A 25,970-nucleotide genomic window follows, 5' to 3' on the forward strand; every position below is an offset into this window, starting at 1 on the left:
GAATGCCACATGTAATATTGTATGGTGTGTGAGTGTTGACCAAAAGAAGTGGAAAAGGGAGTGCCACATGGATGATGATGTGTAAAGTGGGATAAGGCTAGAGAGCCTATATCATTGTATGGTTCATTTGTGATATGCAATAGAGAACAGAGCTACTGTTGAGTGTACAGTCTCTCTCTCTCTCTCATGGAGTTCTTAGTGTGGTATAACCCACCTTAATTATGTTGCTTAATCTATGTCCTTCACCCCATGATCAATCCCATTTTAGATTGTGAACATCTATTGTGTGATATGGCTTAATCTATGAAGAGGCTTAAATGTGAAAGTGCATGTTCTTAAGCTGTGAGATGAAACTCTGTGAATTGTAATTTCGTGATATTGCAGGTTTGCCCTGGAGGCATTTTTTTTGGGTATTCTAGGTCATGACTTACAAGCAACAGCTTCTTGTGCGCTCATTTCTCACTACCAGAGGGGTGACAAGAGCATTGTTATTTTGATCTTGATGTGCTCCTAAGTCTTCATATTTGATCTTGATGTGCTCCTAAGTCTCCGTATTTGATCTTGAATTTGTTGCTAAAATGATGTTGAGGCAGTAGGAAAGACTGCTGATTGTTTTTTGAAACAGACAAGCTCTTATGTTGGTGCAAAATGCACGAGAGTGGTGGAGGGATTTACTTGCTGTTGCTTGGGATTCATTCTTGTCAAACTATATGTGAAGGTGTTGGGGTTGAAGTTAGTGGTGAGGTTTTCTTCACATTGTTCAATTTTGGCAACCATATGATGGAATTACCATCATAGTATTCTTGTTGTTGAAGTACATGCACAGGCACCCATCTTTGATGAACATTGTAATTTGGTTGCCGATGTGCTTGGTGTTGAGGCTTTCTTCTTTGTGCAAGCTTAGGGGACTTTGTGATGCGCTTGAAGACCCAAGCTTTGGTATTTCTTTGGTAGTACCCTTGTGCTTACAGCAATGTTTTTGGTACCCACGCTTGTTGCATTGGTGGAGTTCTTTGAGGAACTCTCATAGGTTCTTGTGGTAGATGGTGTTGTGGAGTACTCTTCTTCTTTCTTGGCTTTCGAGTGCTTTATTGAGGAAGAGTTTTTGACTGCTGAGATGAGGCACCCAAATTTGATTGGCACCTTCATAGTAGCCTTGAGCTACAAGTAGCTACTTTTCCACCCACATTTTGATACTATTAAGATATCATGATTGTGGAAATCTTGGTGGAGTTTTCTTTTGGGTTGGTGTGGAAGGTTTGGGGCCCTCCTTGACTTGGGTTGGCATTGAGGCTGTCGGTTTGAGACTCATTGGCATTGTTGATGATGAGTTTAGAGTCTCTTGTGGAGAGTGGTTGTCAATGACGAGGCATTTGAGCACATTGTGGTTGTCTCCTTTGGTGAGGTTTGTTGATGAAGATGCAAAGGAGCATTTTCTTTGAGTTTCCTGTTAGAGTTAGATAGTTGGGCTCTGAGAACTTCTTTAGGAATGGCTGCTGATTGCGGTGTTTTGGCATCGAACTTCATAGGTGGGGAAGGGGTTGATTGAAGGAGTAGAGGCTTTATTGGAGTTGGTTGTGGATGCAGATTGTAGGTTATTATGTAGAGGGGCTTTTGTGGAAGAGGCTTGTATCCTTTTGCGTTTAGCATCATATATATCCATTAAGGTTGGATCCTCTTCCTGGCAGTATGGTATTGTCAACTCTTTGTCATTGACCACCATCATGATGACTCTATCGCTAGCAAAGCACAGTGGTGCTTGGGCAATAACGGTCCATTTATGCCTCAAGATTAAATCTGCTTCCAACACATACTCAACCACAAAAAACTTGCAAGTAAGGGGGTTAGTTTCAATATACATTGTATGTTCAAAGTACCCAAGACATGGCATGTTCAAGTCTTGTGTAAAGGTTTCAAGATGTGCCGTGAGTGTTGGTTGACCTAACAAATCCCATAGCTCGAGGATCATAAATTGTGTTCTTGTGTTGGATAAAGCTCTGCTTGAGCTGTGGTGATTTTATTTGCAATTTCCAATCCAACCAAAATCCTAGGGATCTTTTTAGTAAGATATGTTGGAAGTTCCAGCTCCTGCAAGGTTTCTTCCTCCCGTAATAATAACAATTGTACATTACCGGGAGGAGTGTTCAAGGTGACTGTTTGCATGGATTCATCTAGTGAATACAACGATTCACTTATCCAAGGTCCACCAAAGATGACATCATACTTAAGGGAATCTAGGATAGCATGAATGTAAATTCCATATCGCCCCATCGATTGTTTGAGTAGTGTATCTAAAGTAACCTAGAACTTCAATGTTTTGTTCATTGGTTCCTTTTGCAAGACTATTGCTTTTCGGGGTGAGTTTGGGTTGTCCCAATGACACCCAAGTGTCTATTGTCATGATGTCATGACTTGCTCGAGGACTAATGCGCGTTTGCGCTGGAACATCATTGCCTATAGGGAAATCCAACCATACCATGATAGAATCTTCCAAAGGAACCATGGGCGTTTCGCTTATTGTTTCAGCTTTAGATCCTATGTCTGTTTCATATTCCCATTCACTTTCATCCTCTGTTTGGGTCTCCGCTTTTTCAAGAGTACCCATTGCGTAAAATGGCACACTTGGTCCTCTGACAATTCTTAATGAGGGCTAGAAACTTGCGAATCTGGACATTCCTATTTTATGTAGTTCGTTATGTCCTTGTATAACTTAGGTTGAGCCATTAAAGGTGCAAGTGTTGATGTGATGCTGGCTTTATCATAAGAGAACTTGAGCATTCCTCCGAATGAGGTTTTGAGAGATTGTTTTAATCTTGTAAGGGAATTATCGAATTCCTCACATACTTTCTCAAGCCTATAGCTCATAACAGTTTGTTTCAAATGACTCTTCTTTGTAGAGAGTATGTCTTCCTCTTGAAAGGGAAAGCGGTACTCCTGTAGGCTTTGTATCTTGGTTGCTGTTTTAGGTTTGGCATTATGAGGCTCAATCACAACCGGTGACCCAGTAAGACATTCAACCAAGCTAAGCATGCTCTCTTGATCTTGCTTTTTGCGTTCCATGTATATCATGTGATCATTATTATCCATTTGGGGTGGTTGGGTGGGTTCTAGTTTCTTGATTGGTCTATGTAGTGTACTGAGCGAAGAGTAAGAACTTGTTTCATCCTCACTTAGTGATGTACTAGAACTTGTTTCATTCTCTGACTTCCTTTGGTTTGTCAAATTTTCACTATGTTTACCCATGTGATGAGATCAAATTTTCTTTTGGGTTTTTGTATCCTGTGTCGTACATATGGGTGTTGAGGTTTGTGTGGTGGTCTTTGATGTGGATGCTTCTCGATAGTTTTTTGTCCCTTGTCTTTCTTTGGTTTAGAAGGTTTTGTTTCAAAGCATGTTCTCCTACCCATGTTGAGTTATTGTCATTTGCATTCTTTTTGACTTTTTGTCATGCCTTGGCTTGTAAGCGTGTAAGCACATTCAATGGCATCGTGGCCAATTGCCCGTTGCACACTTAAGATGTTAAGAGTTGTATTTTGTGAGACAAGTTGCATTGAAGCAACTCGTCTTGGAAAATCTTAAAACATGTGATCAATGCCACACTGTTCACACATTAGTAGATGTCTACTATAATGTTTTAAGCATAAAATTATGGGAATGTCAATTTCGAGATCGATATTTCTTTTGCCATTGCTTGACTTTTTTTAGATGAGGAACACCTCGTAGCATGATCATCTTCTAGCATGTTTTCATCTAAACGTATTGCTTCTTTACAACATTGATCGAATGTTTCCAGATTGGATACAATGATCAAGTTGTGTAAGCTGTTATTCTGTAAGCCCATCATGAAACATCTTCTCAATTGAACATCATTTAATTTTTCCCATGACTCACAGCGTGAGTCCAAGAGTTTTATTCGAAGGATAAAATCTCTAATGGATTCATTTGGTTGACGCTCAATTGAATAAAGTTTTGCTACTGCACTCCATCGATCACCTTGTTTGGAAAAGCCATATATAAAGGCTGATTTTAAGGTTTTGAAGTTGGTCTTGATCGTTGGCATCAATGCGATGAACCACCGACTAGCTTTTTCCTCTAAGAATAAGTTCAACGCATGTACCTTAGTGGGGCAATTGGGATTTCCAAAGGCTTCACATCTTTGTTCAAACATTTGAACGAATTGAACACGGTCTGTTGTTCCATCATATTTGTCCCCATAATTTTGAACGAATTGAACAGGGTCTGTTGTTCCATCATATTTGTCCCCATAATTTTGAAAATTTGTACGGTCGTATTTTTGTATGAATCATTGAGGATGTATGTGAGTGCTCTTGTTGGGGGAGAGACTTAGTGAGTCCTTGGGCCACCCCCCTTCCTAGACTAGTTAGTATGTCCAAGGTGGGGGCATTCACGAAAGGGTTGGTACTTATAGGATTTGCGGGAATGTAGGCAAGGGACCAAAGCCCGGTGGAATCGAAGTGACAGGGGGTGTAAAACTCGATGACACGCTTGTTTAGGAGGCATGGCCAATGGCATTGGGAGGTGAATTTGCGGCATAGATCTCAATGGCTCGAAGATGTCAGCCATTGGGTTTAGTTCTTGTGTAATCCTTGGCAATCCCTCTATTGTGGCCATGTCGGAGTGCCTAAATACTCCTTGATGAGCAATCACAATTTGTTTGTTTGTTTGTTTATTTTTTGTTTTTTTTTTGCTTTTTATACTTTTCCACAGCCCGCTACAGCCTCAAGAGACTTGGCGTACTCTTCGTTGGATCAAATGGGTGTCTGTTTGCCCTAATTAGCTTAGGCACGCACGTGAATAACCAAGATATTTTTCTAGAAAAAGTGTATGCTAGGAACTTCCCATATGGAAGAGGAGGTTCTAAAACCTATTCTCCATCATTGTCTCAAGACGAAAACATTTTTCAATAAATGTTTCCCTATTTCACAGCATGTTTTTGAGGGTGTTCCAAAAGGAATTTTGAAAAACTCTGTATGAGGAAGTTGTGGTATTTTTGGAGTACTACAACTTTGTTTCCCTGAGTCATCCGTGATTTTGTCATTTAGACCCTCAAAAAGTAGCCCGAATATGGCTCGTCGTCGTTTTTGCACAGTTTTTTGTGGTTTTTAGGCTGTTTTTTGCCTCGATTTTCGGGTCGAATTTTGAGGCTACTAGTTGGAGGCCAAAATGATCGATTTTGACTTTCGACGCGACTAGTCCAAAGTCAAAGAGTTCGATATTAGCTTTCTGATGAGCCCTAGAGTGCCTTCATCGGATATACGGTTTAGGAGATAAGGGCCTCCAAAAAGGAGTGTTTTCTAGAGTCGATTTTTTTTTTGGGCCGCGTGAAACTCTGGTGTTTCACATCGTGAAACAGTTTTCACGCGGAGAATAAATTTTATTTTATTTTTTTGCCACGTGAAACTCTAGTTCATTTGTGCATCATTTTCTCCCAATGCAAAAATTGTGAGTTCAACGTTTTTATGTTGTGTAAGATCTAATCTAGTGTGATCAAAGCTCCCTCTCACAGGAGCATACGGGTGTGGAACTTTGCTATCTATTCTATCACTTCAATAATACAATATTCTCCTCTATCTTTGTTATTGTGCAATTTTAGTTTTAAAGTCTTGTGTTATGAAAGATCCTACTTCTTTTTCTCTTTTCCTACCCCTTGATTTTTTCACAAGTGACTAGGTAGTCATGACTATGATTATGCTTTGATTTATATTTTAATTTAAGTAGGCATGGCCTCTAAATATTTATGTATCTTTTTATAGAGTTTTATGATACCCAGGGGATGATACAAGGTTGATTTAGAAAGATTTAGGTATTGATGTGTGCCAGAACGCCGTGAAACGGTTTTCACGCGTGAATCGGACTTCACGTGGAAAATAGATTTTGATTTTTTTAATTTATTTTTTGCCACGTAAACTAATGTTTTATGCCTTGAAACGGTTTTTACGCATGAACTGGACTTCATGCGGAAAATAAATTTTGATTTTATTTTCGTTCACGTCGGATAACTGTTCATGTCGGATTTTCGTTTTCACATCGTTTTTCTGTTTTCACATCGTTTTTTTGTTCACGTCGTTTGTTTGTTTGTTTGTTTTTGTTTTTTTTGTTTCACGTCAGATTTTCGTTCACGTCGTTTTCTTTTTAAAGTCTAGTGGAAAATATGAATTTTCTTTTTTGGGAGGTTGCAAGATGAGGGTACTCACTTTCGTTCACTCTCTCTGAAATTGGGACATCCATGCATCTCGGGCGGAGTACCTCGATCGTGATATCGCCGTGAATTAAAACACGACACGTGCCTCCCAAGCCTAAAGCGACATATCTCGAACGAGATACCAACTAATGTCACGCTAGCAGGTCCGGGTTTCCAGTCATCATCCATGTCACCACTACAGGTCACCGCCCGCCACCACATTATCTCAATCGAGATATCTATGCCACTCGGATCCACATCAGGGTCACGCTGTATCCCCCTAGGCATATTTGACTAGCCCATCTCCACCGTCCATGTATCTCGAACGAGATATCAAAATAAAATCTCGACCATTCATTGTTCGAGGTAAAGGGATACAATCTCCATCGTCCACATATCTCGAACGAGATATTGAGATCCAATCTTGACCATTGAAATACCTCGTTCGAGATATAGAGATACAATCTCCACCGTCCAAATATCTCTTTCGAGATACAGAGATGCAATCTCCACTGTCCAAATATCTCGTTCGAGGTACAGAGATGCAATCTCCACCGTCCAAATATCTCGTTTGAGGTACAGAGACACAATCTCCACCGTCCATTTAGGCACATTGGAAGATGCGATCTCAGCCGTTTAAATATCTCGATCGAGGTATATAATGAATCTCGACCGTCGACATACCTTGGTCGTGGTAATGACTTAAAATCTAAGTCGTCCATGTACCTCGAACGAGATACTAATATCAAATCTCAGCCGTCGATCCTTCACCAACCCTAAAATTAAGTGTGTATCTTGGTCGTATGTTTCACTAACCCTAAAATCTAGAGTGTACATCTTGCAAACCCTAAAGTGCATGATGCCACCGAACCTCGATCGAGGTTATAAAACCGAAAAACTTTTTTTTTGCCTCATTGTCAGAAGACGTTTTCACTCTCCTTGCTCTCTTGATTTGGATTAGCATTAGTGGGTCCATTAGCATTGTTTTATAGCTTCATTAGTGCTACTTATTAGCACACTAAGCATTGGACCCTTCACATTGGACCTTTGTGTTAGGCTTAGGTTTTAGCATTGGACCCTTCACATTGGACCCTTCACATTGGACCTTTGTGTTAGGCTTAGGTTTTAGCATGGAGTCACACGAGGAGGGACACGAGGAGGGCCGCTCGTCTATTGTGGACCTCATCGCGGAGATAGACCACGAGTTAGCGGCTATCCGTAGGAGTGCTAGAGACACACCATCTACATTACAGGCGATGCTTTCGTCCCTTCGTAGCCTTTACGATATTGTTTATGTAGATGAGTGGATAGCCCACCATCGCACTGCTCCTGTGTCACATGGCCTGACATATCGTCAGGTCTGTGATCTTGGTCCGATTAGGGATGGAGCCTACTTAGATCTTTTCCTCGATAGTTGTGGGATGAGGCCTGGGGCGGCGGGCAAGCCCCTTACTATTTCGCGGTGTTCGCATCCTCGTATGGCGGCACATATCTATAGTCAATATGTTGCCGCATATGGAAGGATGCCGAACAACCGCCAGATTCCCATATACTTCACAAAGCAATTATATGCGGAGTTTGTCGTAGGGGAGGAGGTGGATTACACTAGCCATCAGCCAAGTGGTGGTGCTGGCCGAGGCCGTCTCCAGGACCAGGGTAGGCGGCCTCCACCAGCCCTTCGTGTAGCTCCTACAGATCCTTCATTTGTGCCTATATCGAGACAGTCGAGGCTCTTGGCACCCAGGTTGGCATTGACGTACGGAGTACCATGGAGAGCATCCAGCACGTGGTACGCCTGTTCTCACGATCGATATACCGACAACAAATGTCGAGGTATTTACATATTTATTACTTCTTAAGTTTTTTTAGTCATTTATTTACATGTTTATATGTACTTTTCTATATTTTTACATGAGCAGCATGGTTGATTGTCACGTAGGGTCACCTACCAGTGAGAGACTCACTCAGGAGTTAGTAGAGGCGAGGGGCAGAGATTGACCACCTTAGAGTTGCATTACAAATGGCAGAGGCAGCTACTACAGAGGCACGGCATTTGAGAGAGTCTGACATCCAGGTTTCTCTTACACGTAAAAGAGTTATAATTAAGGTCCTAAGTTATAAATTTCTTTAAGTAATACCTAATGAGAGAGACTAATCAATTATTTTTATGCTTTACTTTTTTGCATAGGCTCGGATCGAGGTAGAGAGTTCTAGAGCTGAGGCGCACAATCACCAGATTATGGAGCGGATTGAGCAGTTGATGCTGCATGTTCGAGAGTTCCGCAGATCCTCAGACGTGACAGCACCTTACTTGCCTTTATATCCATGGCCTGTTTTACAGAGGTTTTTCGACGACCTCTCCCTCAGGATGCACCACCCTTCCTACGTGATGCCTGTTGTGCTCTATGTATCGAGGACATTGACACTACTGGTGGATATGCCCTGGGATGTGGACATTTTTTCCATTTGTCTTGCATCACCTAGGAGCTAGTACGCTTCTCAGCATGTCCCTCTTGCCGTGCACGCGTCGACCTAGCGACATACAGAGTTTTGGGCATTGATGATCTTCACCCAGGTCTCGTTCGAGTAGATGCTAGGACTGGCAGGCCTATTGATTTTACATCAGCTACTATTGACTTGGGACTCGACACCTTCGATGATAGAGATCAGGAGCCTGAGGTGCCTCCAGAGATTGAGTGGAGTGCACACGAGTTTGATGCATACCAGAGAGTCCTTCATGAGAGCCAGATCATAGCATACGAGCGTGTCCTTCATGAGAGCCAGATCATAGCATACGAGCGTGTGGGTGGTGCTGGTCCTAGTGGGTGGTGCTGGTTCTAGTGGCACCTCGGGTGATGGTGCTAGCAGCAGTGCTGCTTCTCGTGAGCAGTGTGCCCTTACAGTAGAGGAGCTTACACGAGCATAGTGGGGCAGACACGTACCATTGCTGATTATAGATTTTGGGTTTACAGATAGAGATGTCTTGCATTAGCACAACGTAGAGAGAGGGAGAGGGCTATAGCAGCTTTTGGGACTCGTGAGCTCCCGAGTACACCGGCACCAGCTCACGATCTTGCCTTTGAGGCAGACCTCCCCGTAGACATTCGACGACCCCCGCAGCCGGCACAGCCTCCTAGACATGCACAGCAGCCTCGACGTGCACGTTGATCGGTAGTTAGAGAGATGACGATTTTGATTGGGTTGCCGTTGATATAGTGACTAAACTCAGACTAGCTGGGTTAGCTCACTTACATTGTACTTAGATTTATGGGCAGTGACTAACCTCAACTAGCTGGGGTAGCTCATTCTCATTCTGATGTACTTATTCGATGTTTATATCATTATGAATTTTTTCATTATTGAGTATAACTACATTTTAGTTGATGTTCTTGATTTTTTTAAATTTTTTAACACTTTGGCTATCATATTGTTTGTTGAAAATCTCCATGCCATCGTACCCAAACATGCCCCGATGGGAACCAAACTTTGCAAGCATGTGGGGGGAGCCCACCCCAACGTGCATGCAAAGTTTAGTCATAATTGGAGCATGTTTGGATTGGTAATTAGCGTACAGTGCGAATTTTTCAAGTCTCTTGGTGCTTAACAGACAAGGAAAATCCGGACCTTCCCCATACCATCATACTCAAACATGCTCCGATGGGGACCAAACTTTGCAAGCATGTGGGGGGACCCACCCCCACATGCTTGCAAAGTTTGGTCACAATCAGAGCATGTTTGGATTGGTAATTAGCGCCCAGTGCGGATTTTTCAAGTCTCTTGGTGCTTAGGAGGCCATGGAAAATCCGGGCATTCCCCATACCATCATACCCAAACATGCTCCGATGGGGACCAAACTTTGTAAACATGTGGGGGGGCCCACCCCCACATGCTTGCAAAGTTTGGTCACAATCAGAGCATGTTTGGATTGGTAATTAGCGCCTAGTGCAAATTTTTCAAGTCTCTTGGTGCTTAAGAGGCCATGGAAAATCCGGGCCTTCCCCATACCATCGTACCCAAACATGCCCCGATGGGAACCAACCGCCGATGGGAACCCGATGGGAACCAAACTTTACAAGCATGTGGGGGGATCCCACACCCACATGCATGCAAAGTTTGGCCACAATCGGAGCATGCTTGGATTGGTACTAAAGCGCTCAGTGCGGATTTTTCATCAAGTCTCTTGGTGCTTGAGGCCATGGAAAATCCGGGCCTTCCACATATCATCGTACCCAAACATGCCCCGATGGAAACCAAACTTTGCAAGCATGTGGGGGGAGCCCACTCCCACATGCATGCAAAGTTTATTCATAATCGGAGCATGTTTGGATTGGTAATTAGCGCCTAGTGCGGATCTTTCAAGTCTCTTGGTGCTTAAGAGCCTATGGAAAATCCGGGCCTTCCCCATACCAACCAATCCAAACATGCTTCGATGGGGACCAAACTTTGCAAACATGTTTAAGAGACCCACCCCCACATGCAAACATGCTCCGATGGGGACTAAACTTTGCAAACCTGTGGGGGGGACCCACCCCCACATGCTTGCAAGGTTTGGTCACAATCGGAGCATGTTTGGATTGGTAATTAGTGCCCAGTGCATATTTTTCAAGTCTCTTGGTGCTTAAGTGGCCATGGAAAATCCGAGCCTTCCCCATACCATCATACCCAAACATGCTCCGATGGGGACCAAACTTTGCAAACATGTGGGGGGGGATCCACCCCCACATGCTTGCAAAGTTTGGTCACACTCGGAGCATGTTTGGATTGGTAATTAGCGCCCAGTGTGGATTTTTCAAGTCTCTTGGTGCTTAAGTGGCCATGGAAAATCCGGGCCTTCCCCATACCATCGTACCCAAACATGCCCCGCCGATGGGAACCAAACTTTGCAAGCATGTGGGGGGGACCCACTCTCACATTCTTGCAAAGTTTGGTCACAATCGGAGCATGTTTGGATTGGTAATTAGCGCCCAGTGCGGATTTTTCAAGTCTCTTGGTGCGTAGGAGGCCATGGAAAATCTGGGCCTTCCCCATACCATCATACCCAAACATGCTCCGATGAGGACCAAACTTTGCAAACATGTGGGGGGGACCACCCCCACATGCTTGCAAAGTTTGGTCATAATCGGAGCATGTTTGGATTGGTAATTAGCGCCTAGTGCGGATTTTTCAAGTCTCTTGGTGCTTAAGAGGCCATGGAAAATCCGGCCTTCCCCATACCATCATACCCAAACATGCCCCGATGGGGACCAAACTTTGTAAACATGTGGGGGGGACCCACCCCCACATGCTTGCAAAGTTTGGTCACAATCGGAGTATGTTTGGATTGGTAATTAGCGCCCAGTGCGGATTTTTCCAGTCTCTTAGTGCTTAAGAGGCCATGGAAAATCCGGGCCTTCCCCATACCCAATCATGGGAGGCTCTACAGTCAATCATGCCACCATCCACATGCCAAAAAAATCTCCTGACAATCTGAGCATCACGTTTGGGATACGATGATGCTGCACTCCCACACAAATGTTGGGAGCACCACTCGAGTACATGTCTCGCATCTCTTAACCGCTGAGCATCCTGTCGCCGCAGCTGATGATGCCTCAGGGCACGTTTCACACACGCACCTGCACCATCATGCTCTCCCTTCCTGTGACTAGTCTCAAAGAATGACCAAATCACTGGGATACTAGATTGCACATGCCACCTATAAATCCATAAAAGACAGTCTTAGTTATTGTTTTCTTTAAGATGTTCTAGTGAATTTAGTTTAATTGCAAATATAAGAGAACCATAAGTACTACTTGTAGAGCCAATAGAATTGTCAATGACTTGAACTGTGTGCCGCAACCATCCGACCAAACCCATCGCTGGCTATGTATGATCCCACAATCTCCTAAAAAATCGTCATGGAGACGAAAACAATGTTGCACAAAATGTGCATCATGTGAACGATCGTCACACTGATATAGAAATGATACTCTCGAATAATGACACGGGTCTCGGCGGGGGTACTCGCTATCCCATCTACATGAGCCTCTGCATGTCGATATCTAATGTGGACCATTATAGCAACCTGGTGAGGTAAGCAATACAGACGTTTAGGACACAAAAAGTCAAATAAGTAATGTAGCTCAAACACGAAACAAATATTATGAAATATAACCATTACCTGCTCTGAGAAGTAATACTCAGATTATTGTATCTCCTGAAAAGGTGTGAAGGTGTAGTTCTCTGCAAAATCAATCACAGAGACGACCACACCAGTAGGAAACTCTGCGAGGCATGCTCGAAATTGACGATCCTGCCACTTGGCACAATGACTGTGCCGTATATAGGGGTAGATCTGCTCCCTAAATGTGGCTCTGAAGTGACAACGTGGTGTATGTTTATCCATGAGCTGCAACTTCCTGGACTGTCACCACTCTGGAGCTGGTGTGTCACATACTCATAACGTTGCCACGCCACTATCTCTTGGTCACTTGCATCAAGATCTACCATCTGTAGATGTGCAAGTGAACCACATGATGTACAATTGCTCTCCACACAAGGCATCCTATGGAACTGGGCATCCTCTGTGCGTGCACACAAAAGAGAGTGGATGAAATCACGAGGACTACGAGGCAACTCTCTATGCCCACTAAGAGAACGGAACACATCATAAAAAAGTTTGAACTCAACATGGTAGCGACAACAACATGTGTCACGCTGACGTGAGTACCTCTCACAAACCAAGGCTTACACCCCTCAAATGACCTTTGCCCAATTTTAAGCTCTGGATACGAAGCCACAAACTGAGAATACAACTCAGTTTGGGTCATTTCAAGAAAGCAAGCACCGTGCTCGATGAACACTCCTCTTGTCACTCTCTTAAGCTTTCTTGAAAACTGGCGAGGCACGACAATTCTCCTCCCAAAAACTTTCTATCAAGGTTCTAGTGGTTTCATCTAGTAGGCGATCATGCCTAGCTACACGACCACTACTCGCCCACAAAGCCCCAACCTCATTGGCATCTAAACTTTGTCGTCTAATAGACCCAACTCTAAGTGCGTGTGGTGCTATGGAAAGGATGTGAGATGTGGCACTAAACTTACCCTTCATTTGGGAGCTACTTATGGCTGCCACAATAGCCCGTCGAGCAGCCAAAGCGTCTGCAGAGCTCCTCTTCTTGTTAACTATATAGGAATGACGAACACTTTGTAGCATCGCCATGCCAGCTCTCCTCTCTCTTCGACCTCTAATGTCGAAAAGCACCCTGCAGTTGGCCATGTTGGGCAGAAAGCACCCTGCAGTTGGCCATGTTGGGCAGATCAATCAAAGCATCAAGCACACATGCCTGTGATGAAGGCGTGAGGTCTTTGAAATAGGAATGGAAGATTGCATGGGCACGACGATGTGCCCCTGGCTTTGATAGTTCTTTCCTATCCACACGATGGGCACCCAAAGGAGGGGGGTGGGTTCTTGTAGAAGAGAAGGGGACTCAGGAAGGGCAGGTTCATGTGGATTATCTAAACTAAGGGGTAGTGGGGGGGAAGAGGGCGGAGAGAGAGAAAGTGGAAGAGGAGGAGCAAGGCTTGGATCATCGCCAACGGAAGGTGTTGCTCGTTGACGTGCTCTCCACTCTCTCTTTCTCTCACGAGCTACTCTTCTCCTCTCCTCCTCTTGAACTTGGTGGACGGGGGGAAGTCTAGTCCTATCATGTTTCCGACTCCTACGACTTTGAGAACCCATTCTCAAGGAAGCTAAGAGAGAAAAATTTATAAAGGCTCAATGATGGGATAGTACTAGAGATAAGTGTGGGATAGTACTAGAGATGTGTGATTATATAGGAAAAATAGGTTATCCACTTCAAATCTCATTGGATTTCCTATCTAAGATTGATTGGATAATTAAGATAAACATAAAGATAATTAAAGATAAACTATTATCCACTTAAAAATCAATATTATTAATAATATTTATTAACAAGTCTAAATGTTTATCATTACTAGATATATAAATATATCTTTTATTTTATAATTATATAACTACTTTTTTTAAATAAAGTATTTATTTAAAATTTTATTCAAAGGTTTATTCTACATAAAGGCATATATGGTTATATGAATGGGAATGTAGAAATGGATGTATGGATGTGGATGTGAAAATGGATGTATGGATGTAGATGTGATGTAGATGTATGAATGTGGATGTGAAAATGGATGTATGAATGTGGATGTGAAAATGGATGTATGGATGTAGATACGGATGTGGATGTATGAATGTGGATGTAGATACGGATGTGGATGTATGGACGTGGATGTGGATGTGGATGTGGATGTATGGATGTGAATGTAGATGTATGGATGTGGATGTGGATGTGGATGTGGATGTGGATGTGAATGTAGATGTATGGATGTGGATGTGGAAGTATAGATGTGTGAATGTGGATATGGATGTGGATGTGGATGTGGATGTATGAATGTGGATGCGGATGTGGATCTATGGATAAAGATGTGAATGTGGATGTACGGATGTGGATGTGTGGATGTGGATTTTCAAGAAATATTAAATTAAAAAATTTATTTTTTTACATTAAATAATATGAACTTTAATAATAATATTATTGATCTAATTTCAAAATATAATTCTTTAAAATTAGTGATTTTAAATTCTTTTATTTAATAAGTTATATATATTTTATTATTTAAAATTCTATATTCTATTTCTCTAAATTACTAAATTAACTTTTTCAAAAATAAAGGAGGTGCCACGTGTCACATGCGTGCATGACATGTGGCATTCTCTTGACATGTGGCACTATTATGGTTGATGTGACAATTCCATGATGTGGCATGCCATGTCACCAAGTGAGAGGTGGCATGCAAAGGTGGCAAGAAGATGTGGTATTAATGATGACTAGGATGATGAGGTGGGGAGTCAACTAGGTTGACCATGTTGACATGGAGGGTGGAGGTGGCAAAGTGAGGTGGTAAGCTGCTTATGTGGATCCTCTTGAAGCTCATGTGGACATAAAGTGGCATGCATATATAAGATTTGTGCCTACCCAAGCCTCACTACCTAAGCTTTGAAGTTTACCAAGCCTAGATTTCCAAACCTAACTAGGATTGGTTTTAGACTTGAAAAGGGGAGAGTGGACACAATATGGGAATTTTCACTTGAAAACCCCAATTTTGACTACTCATATGATCAATTTAGACCCCAATTAACACATTTTCTAAAATTTTAGCCTTCTGATCAAGATTAATCACCCTCAATAACCAAAACCATACCATTAAGAGAAATTATTCAAATTCAAGGATTTTTTGATGGTTTTAAGAAATTCTTTGAAAGATTAAGCTACTCCTAATGCTTGATTACACTCTAATCCAAACAATTTCAACCAAAAATACACAATTAAACTAGAATAATGATCTTAGATCTATGTTTAAACTAAAGAGAGCTAACATTCACTAAAAAATGCATTCTCTTGCATTCTTTGATGCAATGGGTGAAAACTAAGCATAATACAAACTATGTGCAAGCCCTAAGAACATGAAAACCCACAAAAACAACAAATTAATCTAAAAATTAAGCAAAAGGCATTCTTTTCAAAAATTAAGCAAAAGGCATTCTTTTCAAAAAAACAAAAAAGAGAGCTATATTTCTATACCAAATCTCACACAAATCACCATCAAATCCATATCTTTTTCATGGAAAACCATTAATCAAGATAATGGGCAATGGATTAAAATGATGGAAAAAGCCAAGGGATGGCAAACGACGCCAAAAATGTTATGGCTCACCCTAACCCTCTTTGAAACACATCAAAAGAGATTACCTGGTGAGCCGTAAACTGTCGTGAGGATCTTTCCAATGGCCGTTTTTATATTTGTGTGAGCCTTTTTTTTGGGCCCACTTTGTTTTTGGCAATGATCGGCGAAGTTACATGTGATTTTTGTTAGTGGGAAAACTAAGAGATGTTAATAATGGGAGATAAGAGAGAGAAGGATCCGGAGGAACATAGACTTAGTCATCAGAACAAGATGGTGATTCTCAGTTCCTCATTTGATTCATTGAAGCGACATTCATCATTTGAAGTAATTGGCTTGTGATGATGTCCCTTTGTGTGGCAGGATTCTTGTCAAATTTTGTTGAGTAGGACCTGATCCTGTCTTCTTCTGCCCATGTGCTTTTTATGTTTTTATGCATAATTAAGTGCTCTTAGAAGCAGATTTTTAGGAGTTGGGAAATTAAGGGCTGAGGAGGGTATACTATTATGGCTCACCCTAACCCTCCTTGAAACACATCCAAAAAGAGATTACCTGGTGAACCGCAACTGTCGTGAGGATCTTTCCAATGGTTGAGTTCGTAACCCTTCAGGTCTCCAAGCTCTACAACTCCTTGAGAAGCAATTCCACCGCATCTCCCGCGACAAGTGTTGTCACACCGTCGCGTTGCAGTACGGGTCCTCGTCCCTCCTCTCACCTCCCTTCACTCACACACACTCACTAGTATGCATTAGGGAGAGAGATGAGCAAGAGGATTAGCAAGAGCAAGACTCAATTGCACAATGGGAAAGTATGTTGTATTATGAGAGAAATTCACTTATATACATGGCCATAAGTGTTCACACTCGCTTAAACTATGGCTGGCCGGGCACTTTAGGCTCATAAGAGGCCTAATGCTATTATAATGACTACTCTCTCATAATATATCCATGAAGTACATCACTTAGGACTCCATCCTAACTTGCTACCACATGCTCTTGACACGGGAATTGCCATAAATACTCCATCACACCATTACGGGCGCTCGTCCAAGTTGTAGCTTTGGACACTATTGCTTCATATCATGAATGTATGACCCTTTGGTGTACCTACCATGACTCCTTGATGTAAGATAATGGTGGTAGCTCTTGTTAATCCTAGAATTGGATTAACATATACATGAAAGAAAAAGATGGGGAGATCTCTTGGAATCTCTTCAGAAGAAGAGGCAGCTGGGGAAATTAAGAGACTCATTAGTATTTCAAATGTCAGATTGGACTTAGAAGAGAGGATGAGAAATTCTTCAAGAAGGAAGAAGCTAGATATAAATGGGAAACCTTTACCAACAAAAGGAAAAGGAAACCTGATGGGTATTTGTTCAAGCTAACTGAAAAGTTGAGAGGTAAAGAGATGGTAGGAAGGATACAAAATGACAATGGGTAGGAATTGAAAGGGTTAAATCTAATAGCTAGGAAATGGGTGGAGTACTTAGGTGCTTCTCTCAGTCTCAATGAGGATGTGTTAGCTAGAAGGGTCTAAGCTGAATCTAAGATTCTAGAAGAGGTTAATAGAAGTCTAGACATTGATAGAGCTACATGGCTTGAAAGGGACATTGAAATGGAGGAATGTTGGGAGGCTCTTCTAAGATTGGGGAGAGAAAAGTCTCCTCGTTGGGATGGTCTCTCTATGGAATTATTCATTGCTTTTTGGCCCTCTCTTAAGGATTTTGTGTGGAGAATGTGTAGTGAAGCTTTCAGGTTTGGCAAGCTAGATAGAGACTTAAAGGAAGGACTGGTGAAACTGATCCCTAAGCAGAATACTCAATGTGACAAGTTCAATCATTGGAGGCCTATCAGTTTATTGACTGTCATATATAAAATCTTAGCTAAAGTCATTGCTATTAGAATAACCCTTGCTCTACAGGAAATTATTTTTGAAAGGGGCAACATGGCTTTATCAAGGGGAGATCCATCTATGATAACATCTTTTCTACAATGTTGGGTAGGTATGTGGCCATAAAGACTAAACAAAAATGTATCCTTTTGTAGCTAGATTTGGAAAAGACATATGATAGGGTGCACTGGTCCTTTGTGGTGGCTAAAGTAATGGATAAATTAGGGTTTGGTTCTAGAATGTCTACTTGTATATTTACTCTTACCCAGGGGAGCAAGTCTAACCTACTATTGAATGGTAGAGTGGTTGGGGGATTTGAGGTTCTCAGATTTGTGAGACAAGGTTGCCTCTTTGCTCCTCTTCTATTTGATTTTGCTTCTCACCCCTTGATTAAAGCTCTTGAGATGGCTTCCTCTGCTGATGGGAGGGTGAAGGGCTTGAAGTTATGTGATGGGGAGCAATTGGTAACACAATGTTTTGCTGTGATGACTCCTTACTCTTTTTAGAAGCTGATAATAATAATGTCAGACTGGCTTTAGATATTGTACAAGAGTTTGTTGATGCTTCAGGATCCAAATGTAATATTCACAAGTCTAAACTGATCAGTTTGTCTTAGGACAATCACTTTGATTTGGAGAGATGGGGGTGTGAGGTGGTTGAGGAGAGGTCAGATTGTCAGATATCTATGGGTGCCCTTTGGGGTAGAAGTGACAAGTAAACAACTAACTGACTGGGCTTTAGACAGTTTTTTTACGAAATTAAAGAAGTGGGAAGGTATCAGAGTCCCTTTTCATGATAGGGTGGCTATATGCAATAGAGTATTGAATGCCTATATTATGTTTCTCTTCCATGTGCTGGACTTTAGAAAAGGGCACTGTGGCAGAAGATAATAAGACCTATTAGAGATTTTATATGGAGGAATGCTGACTCTAACAAGAGGGTTCTTGCCTGGCTTGCTTGGGATAAAATTTGTATGCCTAAGTTTGATGGTGGACTTGGCCTCCTCCATCTCTCTTCCCACACCATTGCTAGATTGGTTGTGTTTCTACCTAAATGCCCTAATCAGAAGGAAATCTAGACTAAGATGGTAAAGGAATTGGTGGAATGTTTAGCTGTGTATCTGGATGGAGTGTGGCAGGGCCTAAGCTGGAAGGATAAATTATTTACTCATGCCCCTCTCAAAATTATTGGTTCCCCACTGTGCAAGATGCTGTGTTCTAAATGGAAAGAGGTGTTGGAATTCATGGTATGGGATGGATGTGGCGCAAAGTTTCAGGGAATTCTTTATTGTGCTTAGGGATATGGTGGACTCATAAGTTCAATCCCCCCCAGTCTTACAAGATCCCAGAATAGCCAAAAGATTGAATAATAAGGGGTTGAGGAGATCTGAGGATTGTTGGGATAATGCTTCAATGGGATGGAAAGAGCTAGGGCAGTTGGAGATGGATCTTGCCCTGTCTAACATAGAGAAGCACATCTGGTCAGGTATGTGTTGGAGGAAGTGCAAAAAGGCTGGACATCCACTGCTATGGATGATACTTGTTGGATTAAGGATTGGACCTGGTTTAATGGCTCTAAACTAGACAAAGGTATAACTAGAGTTTTATACAGTGCCCTGAGGATTAGTGAAGTCAGTGTCACCCCTTGTAATAGATTATGGAGAGTAAATTAGAGCCATGATTGCTAGAGAAGGAAGTGGAAAGCAATATGGGAAATGGACATACCTACTAAATCGCAGGGTGTTCTTGTGGAGAGTCTGTATGGGAGCTTTGCCCATTGGCTCCAAATTGGTTCAAAGGGAGTTCAAAAGTGGATGCTGCCCCAGATGCAAGACTGCCTTGGAAATGGGAAACATACTTTTTGGGATTGCCCTTCTATCAGAGACGCTTGGATCAAAATTGGGAAATGGGTCTAAAATGGTTTAGGAGTACAAGGTCAATAGGGGGACTGGCTGTTTGGTCAGCTAATGATGAACATGTGGATGTAATCTTTAATATCATTAGATGCTGCTATTTATGGGAAATCTGGAATTCCAAAAACTGCATTATATTTCAGAAAGCTTGTGATACTGGAATGGATGTTAGTAAATTGATGCATAAATGTATTTGTATGTGTTGGCATGTATGTTTGATTAATAGAATTAGTGGAGCTCAGCTGTTTCAGTTGATTCAGTCTCTGTAGTCTACTGTTATCTGAGATTTTTCATTTGCAGACATACTGGGCTATGCCTAACTTCTGGGATATTGTTGTGCAGGGTATCAGAAGGCAGAAGGTGAAGATCAAGACAACTTGGTATGACCCTAGAACAAAGGGGTGGTATAAGAAGCTCAAACAAGCTAGTTACATTTTTGTGGCATTTCCAGTGGGGTCTAGACCAAATGTTAAAATATGGTTTCAAAAAGGAGAGATGAAAGGGGAGATTTTGGAAAAACAGACCCCTAGGGGGTTGCACATCTGAAGCTTTGATTGAGGCATGCATCTTGTTGGGATACCACTTATCTTGGAGGGAATCCTCTCTTGTTTCAAAGAATGATAGATGGGATTCGATGTGTAATGTGTTGAATGGTGACTCTTATGCAGATAAGGGTTGAATGTGGGTTTGAAAAGTTTATGTAAAGTTGTCTTTTTCTTTTTATATGTATATTATTGGTCCAAAAAATTTTAAAATGTGAAATTTTAAAAAAGAAGTTTTAAATTATTCATCTAATGGAAAAACCTTAAGCATAGTTAAAACCAAAGGTTTTAGAATTGGTTGTAGAAAATATTTTTAGTGAACATTGTACGGCGGTGAAAATGGTAAACTAAGGGCCTAAGACTAGTCCAAAGAGGAAAATGAGGTGAATGAAGGGATAGGCATGGAAGTCACCAAAGTCCATGACTCGACCAAAGTCACTAAACATCCATATACCCACGAGAAAAAGAGAGGGGAAAGCTGGCGGGCTTGCTTGCTTTACAAGTAATAATCACCCGCTAATCACTTGTTTATTGCCTTCACTCCTGTGCCTTTAAGCTCTCCCTATTCAGCCCACCATGTTTGATCTGTTTCTCTCATCTATATTGGCCGAGAATGAAGCAGATCTAGAGTGACTCAGAGCTTGATTTTTGTGCTTTTGGGAGAGTTCTCAGATATTTCTTCATGGCAGTTATTGGACAAATCCCTGGTGCTCTCAGCTTAAATATTGCCAATTATGAGTCCCGGATCACCCCCTACGTTATATTCACCTGTTTAATGGCCGGAAGCGGAGGGATCATGTACGGCTATGAGGCCGTCATTGCTGGTAACCTCTTCTTAATTACACGAGAGATTAATTAACCATCTAGCTAAAGTAATTATACGGGTGTATTTCTCCTCTGATTGTCCGATCCATGCATATATATCTTCAAGGAGTTCCTAAGGTTAGTGGTTTGGATTATGATGTGTTATGGTGTATGCTATTGCATCGCATGCGGTCTAAGATCAAATTACGCTAGTATACAGGCTTAATCGAGGTTAAATTAAGTAGCAGTTGCTGGCGTATAATTGAAGACAATAAAGTTAGGGAAAGAGTAGGCCTGTGTGGTTGATTAGTATCTTAATTCTTAATGTTTTTAGTATAATTAAATGAATATATTAAGCAGGGGGATTAGTAGCTTGGTTGATTCTCAGCACTGAAGAGGAAGGGACTTAGTACTTGGATAGTGTAATTATAGGAATCAAAGAAAGGGGATTAATTTAATCGCTTGGAATTTGGCCGCAGGTGGGATCTCTGTTATGGATGATTTCCTACTGAAGTTTTATCCAAGTGTATACAAGCACAAGCATGAAGCAAAGGAAGACAACTATTGCAAGTATAATAACCAAGTATTTCAGCTGTTTAGCTCTAGTCTCTATCTTGCAGCTCTTGTGGCCACCTTATTTGCTTCTAGAATAAGCAGGAAATTTGGAAGGAAAGCCACCATGCTGTATGCAGGAATACTGTTCATACTTGGGACTCTTCTAGGCGCTTCAGCTCAAAATCTTGGGATGCTTATCACTGGCCGAGTTCTGCTGGGCTCGGGACTTGGCTTTTCAAATCAGGTACATTCAATTGGCTTTTCAAATCAGGTACATTCAATTGGCTTGCATAGCCTAAAATGGAATTATGATGTTATAAAATGGAAAACTAGACTTTCTCCATGGCCATGTAGCCCATTTGGTATATAATTCAGCTCTTAATCAAAAGGATTAATGGAAAGTAGATACTTGGAGAAAATAATTTTAGTACTACATTAAGGGACTGACTCAAGATCATTAAGTGCTAGAGGTAAATTAGTGGTATGAGGCATGGGGGTGCATGTGTTGGGTTGAGTTAGTGTACCCCATTGGTTTTCCAAAGGAGAGCCTTGGTGTAAACCCCAACCTAGTGTAACTTCAATTTAGTACCTAGGGTTTCTCTATTCTAGTTCAGGGCCGCTCTTAACCTCGTCTCAAAAAACAAAAACAAAATTTTTGTGATTGTATGTAGTCAAAATGATAGATATTTGTGGCATGCAATGGTTGGTGGTCAACAATCAATGGTGAATGGTAACTGAGTTCAGCTTAAGTGTAAGTTTGTAGTCAAGAATGGTCACTGAGTTGAGCTTAAGTGTAAGTATGTAGTCAAGTTACTCATGTTGATGATATTCAATGGCACATGGTCAATGATTAATAGTCAATGGGCGTTAAGAACCTCTAGAGAGCAGGGTTGGAATTTGAAGGCCTACTCTAACCTTCAATATGAAGGCCATAAATGAGGCTGACTTTCAAAACTTAACTAAAAATGCTATAAGAACCTCTAGAGACTCGCAGGGCTGAAATTTGAAGGCCTACTCTAACCTTCAATATGAAGGCCATAAATGAAGGCGACCTTCAAAACTCAACTAAATATGCATGTTTATGTATTGAATTCAGAAGTTTATTCAAACTAGTGATCTTCTTGTGCATGGTCTTCTTTTGGAACCCAATTTTTTAAAGAGGCCTTCACTAAAAGGTTTTGAAGGGTTTTGATGGCCTATATGAAGGGTTTTGATGGCCTATACGAAGGCTTCAAATTTCAGCCCTGCTCGATAGAGGTCATTATGTCGAAACCCCATGTGTATAAAGCATGTTTGCTCAGTTGGTAGAAGAGGAAGAGTGTTATCCTAGAGGTCTTGGGTCATTATGTAGAAATCCCATATGTGTATAAAGCATGTGTGCTCAGTTGGTAGAAGAGGACGAGTGTTATTCTAGAGGTCTTGATAGAAGAGGACGAATGTTATTCTAGAGAACTTGATCCTTGCTGACTACGGCGGAAGCGCACCCTGGTAAAAATTGTGGATGATGGGGGCAACTTCCGTGGTTAAAATTGTGGACGATGGGGTGTGTGAGATGTCTGTCTACACACGTGTGAACACCTGTGTATATCCATTTCTTGTTAAAACGAAATCGCTTAGTTATTATTATTTCTCTTGGGCTTACTTTTGCAGGCTGTGCCCATATCCATTTCTTGTTAAAACGAAATCGCTTAGTTATTATTATTTCTCTTGGGCTTACTTTTGCAGGCTGTGCCCATATACTTGTCGGAGATAGCACCGCCACGCATGAGGGGAGGGTTGAGTGTGATCTTCGTGGTGTACTCAGCAGTGGGGATATTCTCAGCGAACGTTGTGAACTACATGGCACTCAAGATACATCCATGGGGATGGCGACTGTCGCTAGGGTTAGCAGGAATACCAGCGCTTCTGCTAACAGCGTGCAGCCTAATGGTGGTGGAGACACCGTCGTCGTTAATAGAGAGGGGCCATCACGAGGAGGCAAAGGCAGTGTTGAGGAAGGTGAGAGGCTCGGTGGAAGTGGAGAGGGAGTTCGAGGAGCTTCTGGACGTGGCCAGGCAGCAAGTATCACAAGATCATAGTCTAAGGTTTCATCCGTTCATAGAGCTCTTCTGCGAGAGGCGCAATAGGGCGCAGCTTGTGGTGGCTTGCGCGCTGCCGTTCTTCCAACAGATGGCGGGGGACGATGCCATCATGTTCTATGGGGCTTTCCTGTTCAAGGCCGCCGGCTTCGGCGACAATGCATCCCTCTACTCCGCCGTCATCATCGGCGCTACCGCCTTCCTCGCTGCCTGTGTCGCCGTCTTCGTCATCGATAAACTCGGACGCCGCCGTCTGCTCCTCATTGGATCCGTCTTCATGACTATACCCCTGGTAAAAGACTTAACCCTAGTTGCTCCAATAATTGCTAGCTTAAACTTCCAAAAAAAATTATACGCTTCAATTTTCAAGTAGTTGTTGAGAGACAACTTGCTAAATAAATTTCCTCCTTTCGTCCTCTTATGCTCCACAAACACCATAATAGACCCTCCAAGCTGTAGCCTTAAAAGAAAAGTAATTATGGTTACTTGCACATGTGACTCGGATTAGATCTGAGAGGTAGGGTTAGTGCATCAACACTCACATTAAATGCAATGTTCAAAGGAAAACTTCTCAATAATGTGGTGTCAATAATTTAAAGTATACACTTAAGTATTATAAGTTTCTAAATTTGAATACATATTTAGCACTTATGATTGAATTCTTATACATGCCTATACATGTGCACTATGCATTTCAATACATATTTAGCACTTATGATCGAATTCTTATACAGGTCTTTACATATACACTCTGTTTTAACCTATAAAAATTTTCATATTTGTTTATGCCAGGTTGTGATTGGAAGCATTTTCGGGACCAAGCTGCAAGGGAGTGTGACTATTCTACCTCGAAGTGAGGGTATTACAATGGTGGCAATGGTTTGTCTCTTTGTGTTTGCATTTTTTCTATCGTTGGGTCCGATTCCATGGCTCATACCCAGTGAGATATTCTCTCAAGATGTTCGCTCAGCGGGACAAAGTGTGACCGTATTTGTGAATATGCTCTTCAAGTTTGTAATTGCTCAAACATTCTTGTCCATGTTGTGTGCCTTCAAGTATGGAATATTCCTTTTTTTTGCGGGGTGGGTGATGGTGATGGGCACCTTCACCCTACTCTTTGTGCCAGAGACTAAACATGTACCAATACAGAAGATGACACGCCTTTGGCAAACCCATTGGTTTTGGCGTCACATTGTCCTTCCACCATCATTTATAAATCTTTCATCTTGACCATGAATTACCAAGGTTGTACCTTGATGTGTATAAAATAGTCCTCTCCACTCTCACGTGCCAAATGAAAAATAGAGTAGGGGGATTGCTGCATTGCACTCTCATTAAGAACTGTCGCTGTCATGGCCTCGGCACTACCAATCCTCTTTTCTGCTTCTTTGGAAATCCAATGCCTCCACTTGGTTGATTTCTTTGTATTCTGTGTAGCATCATGTGGCCTCTTGTCACTTTCTTTGTTGTCCCCTGATTTCATGCAAAGAGAATCTAGAGGAAAGTCTTACGTTGCATGTAAGCATATCTATTTTGTCTTCTTGCGAGTTTTGGGATTACATAAGAATGAGGATATGGTAATGCATCAACCGACACTATCACCAGAGGAAGTGGACAATATACTATCACGTCCTCGAAGTACAAGAGCTGCAATTATACCCTCGGTATATATGGGTAGTCACGGTCCTTGGAACTATAAGGTAAATACCATCATGTCTAGGTCTCAAGCAAGTCAGGGATTCCATGTAAGTGCGGTACTTTCATCTAAAGACCCAATTACCAATTTATGAATTTCAGTCTAAATATCAATTTGTATGAATTTCATCACACAATTATAACGTTTATTGCCTCTTCAAAAAATTTTGACATTTTTGGCTTCTTGGTCTATCCACATTAGCCGATTTGCTCTGATACCAGTAGCAGCTGTGTGATCTCATCCGAATTTTGAGCTTGTAAGGGGAAAAGACTACCGCGTGGAAGAATGCAAAATGACTTTTTCTCTTCAGTTCCAAGATTGCTTCTATCCCTTCACCTTGTGATCGATTAGTCTTTCGACTCTGCATGACCATTTTCTTTAGCCTGCACAACAAATTTATCCATAAATCCCTTGTTTTGAAATTTCCAACTACAATACATAAAAGTACTAGAAATAACTTACTTGCTAAGCTTCAACAATCCTTGGAGCTCTTGTGCCATCTCAGAAAACTCTTTCTCAGACATGTGTTCTCCCACCTTTCTATCTTCATTTGT

At 41.7% G+C, this 25,970-nt stretch overlaps 1 protein-coding gene across 2 annotated transcripts; it reads left to right on the forward strand.

Moving 5' to 3' along the window:
• Nucleotides 1-20,729: 20,729 nt before the first annotated feature.
• LOC147618456 (sugar transport protein MST4-like) lies at nucleotides 20,730-24,959 on the forward strand. 2 transcript variants are annotated; one of them, XM_086774895.1, is made up of 5 exons: nucleotides 20,970-21,107; nucleotides 21,567-21,657; nucleotides 21,780-21,886; nucleotides 23,368-24,012; nucleotides 24,513-24,959. In XM_086774895.1, exons 2-5 carry the CDS (start codon nucleotides 21,630-21,632, stop codon nucleotides 24,948-24,950), a joined length of 1,218 nt encoding a protein of 405 aa, XP_086631021.1. In that variant the 5' UTR covers nucleotides 20,970-21,107; nucleotides 21,567-21,629; the 3' UTR covers nucleotides 24,951-24,959. The 2 variants fall into 2 exon arrangements, with proteins under 2 accessions (XP_086631020.1, XP_086631021.1); XM_086774894.1 differs by having other exon boundaries at nucleotides 20,730-21,107; nucleotides 21,567-21,886.
• Nucleotides 24,960-25,970: the final 1,011 nt, after the last annotated feature.

This window comes from Cibotium barometz, chromosome 35 (assembly GCF_041138505.1).
Source record: "Cibotium barometz isolate CiBa-2024 chromosome 35, ASM4113850v1, whole genome shotgun sequence".
NCBI lineage: Eukaryota > Viridiplantae > Streptophyta > Polypodiopsida > Cyatheales > Cibotiaceae > Cibotium > Cibotium barometz.

Excerpts from the sequence above, each read along its gene's own strand:
- LOC147618456 (XM_086774894.1), top strand. The coding sequence starts at position 20,966 with ATGGCAGTTATTGGACAAATCCCTGGTGCTCTCAGCTTAAATATTGCC. Across the intron at positions 21,887-23,367 it reads GACTTGGCTTTTCAAATCAG|GCTGTGCCCATATACTTGTC; the intron begins GTACATTCAATT and ends TTACTTTTGCAG. Across the intron at positions 24,013-24,512 it reads TCTTCATGACTATACCCCTG|GTTGTGATTGGAAGCATTTT; the intron begins GTAAAAGACTTA and ends TGTTTATGCCAG.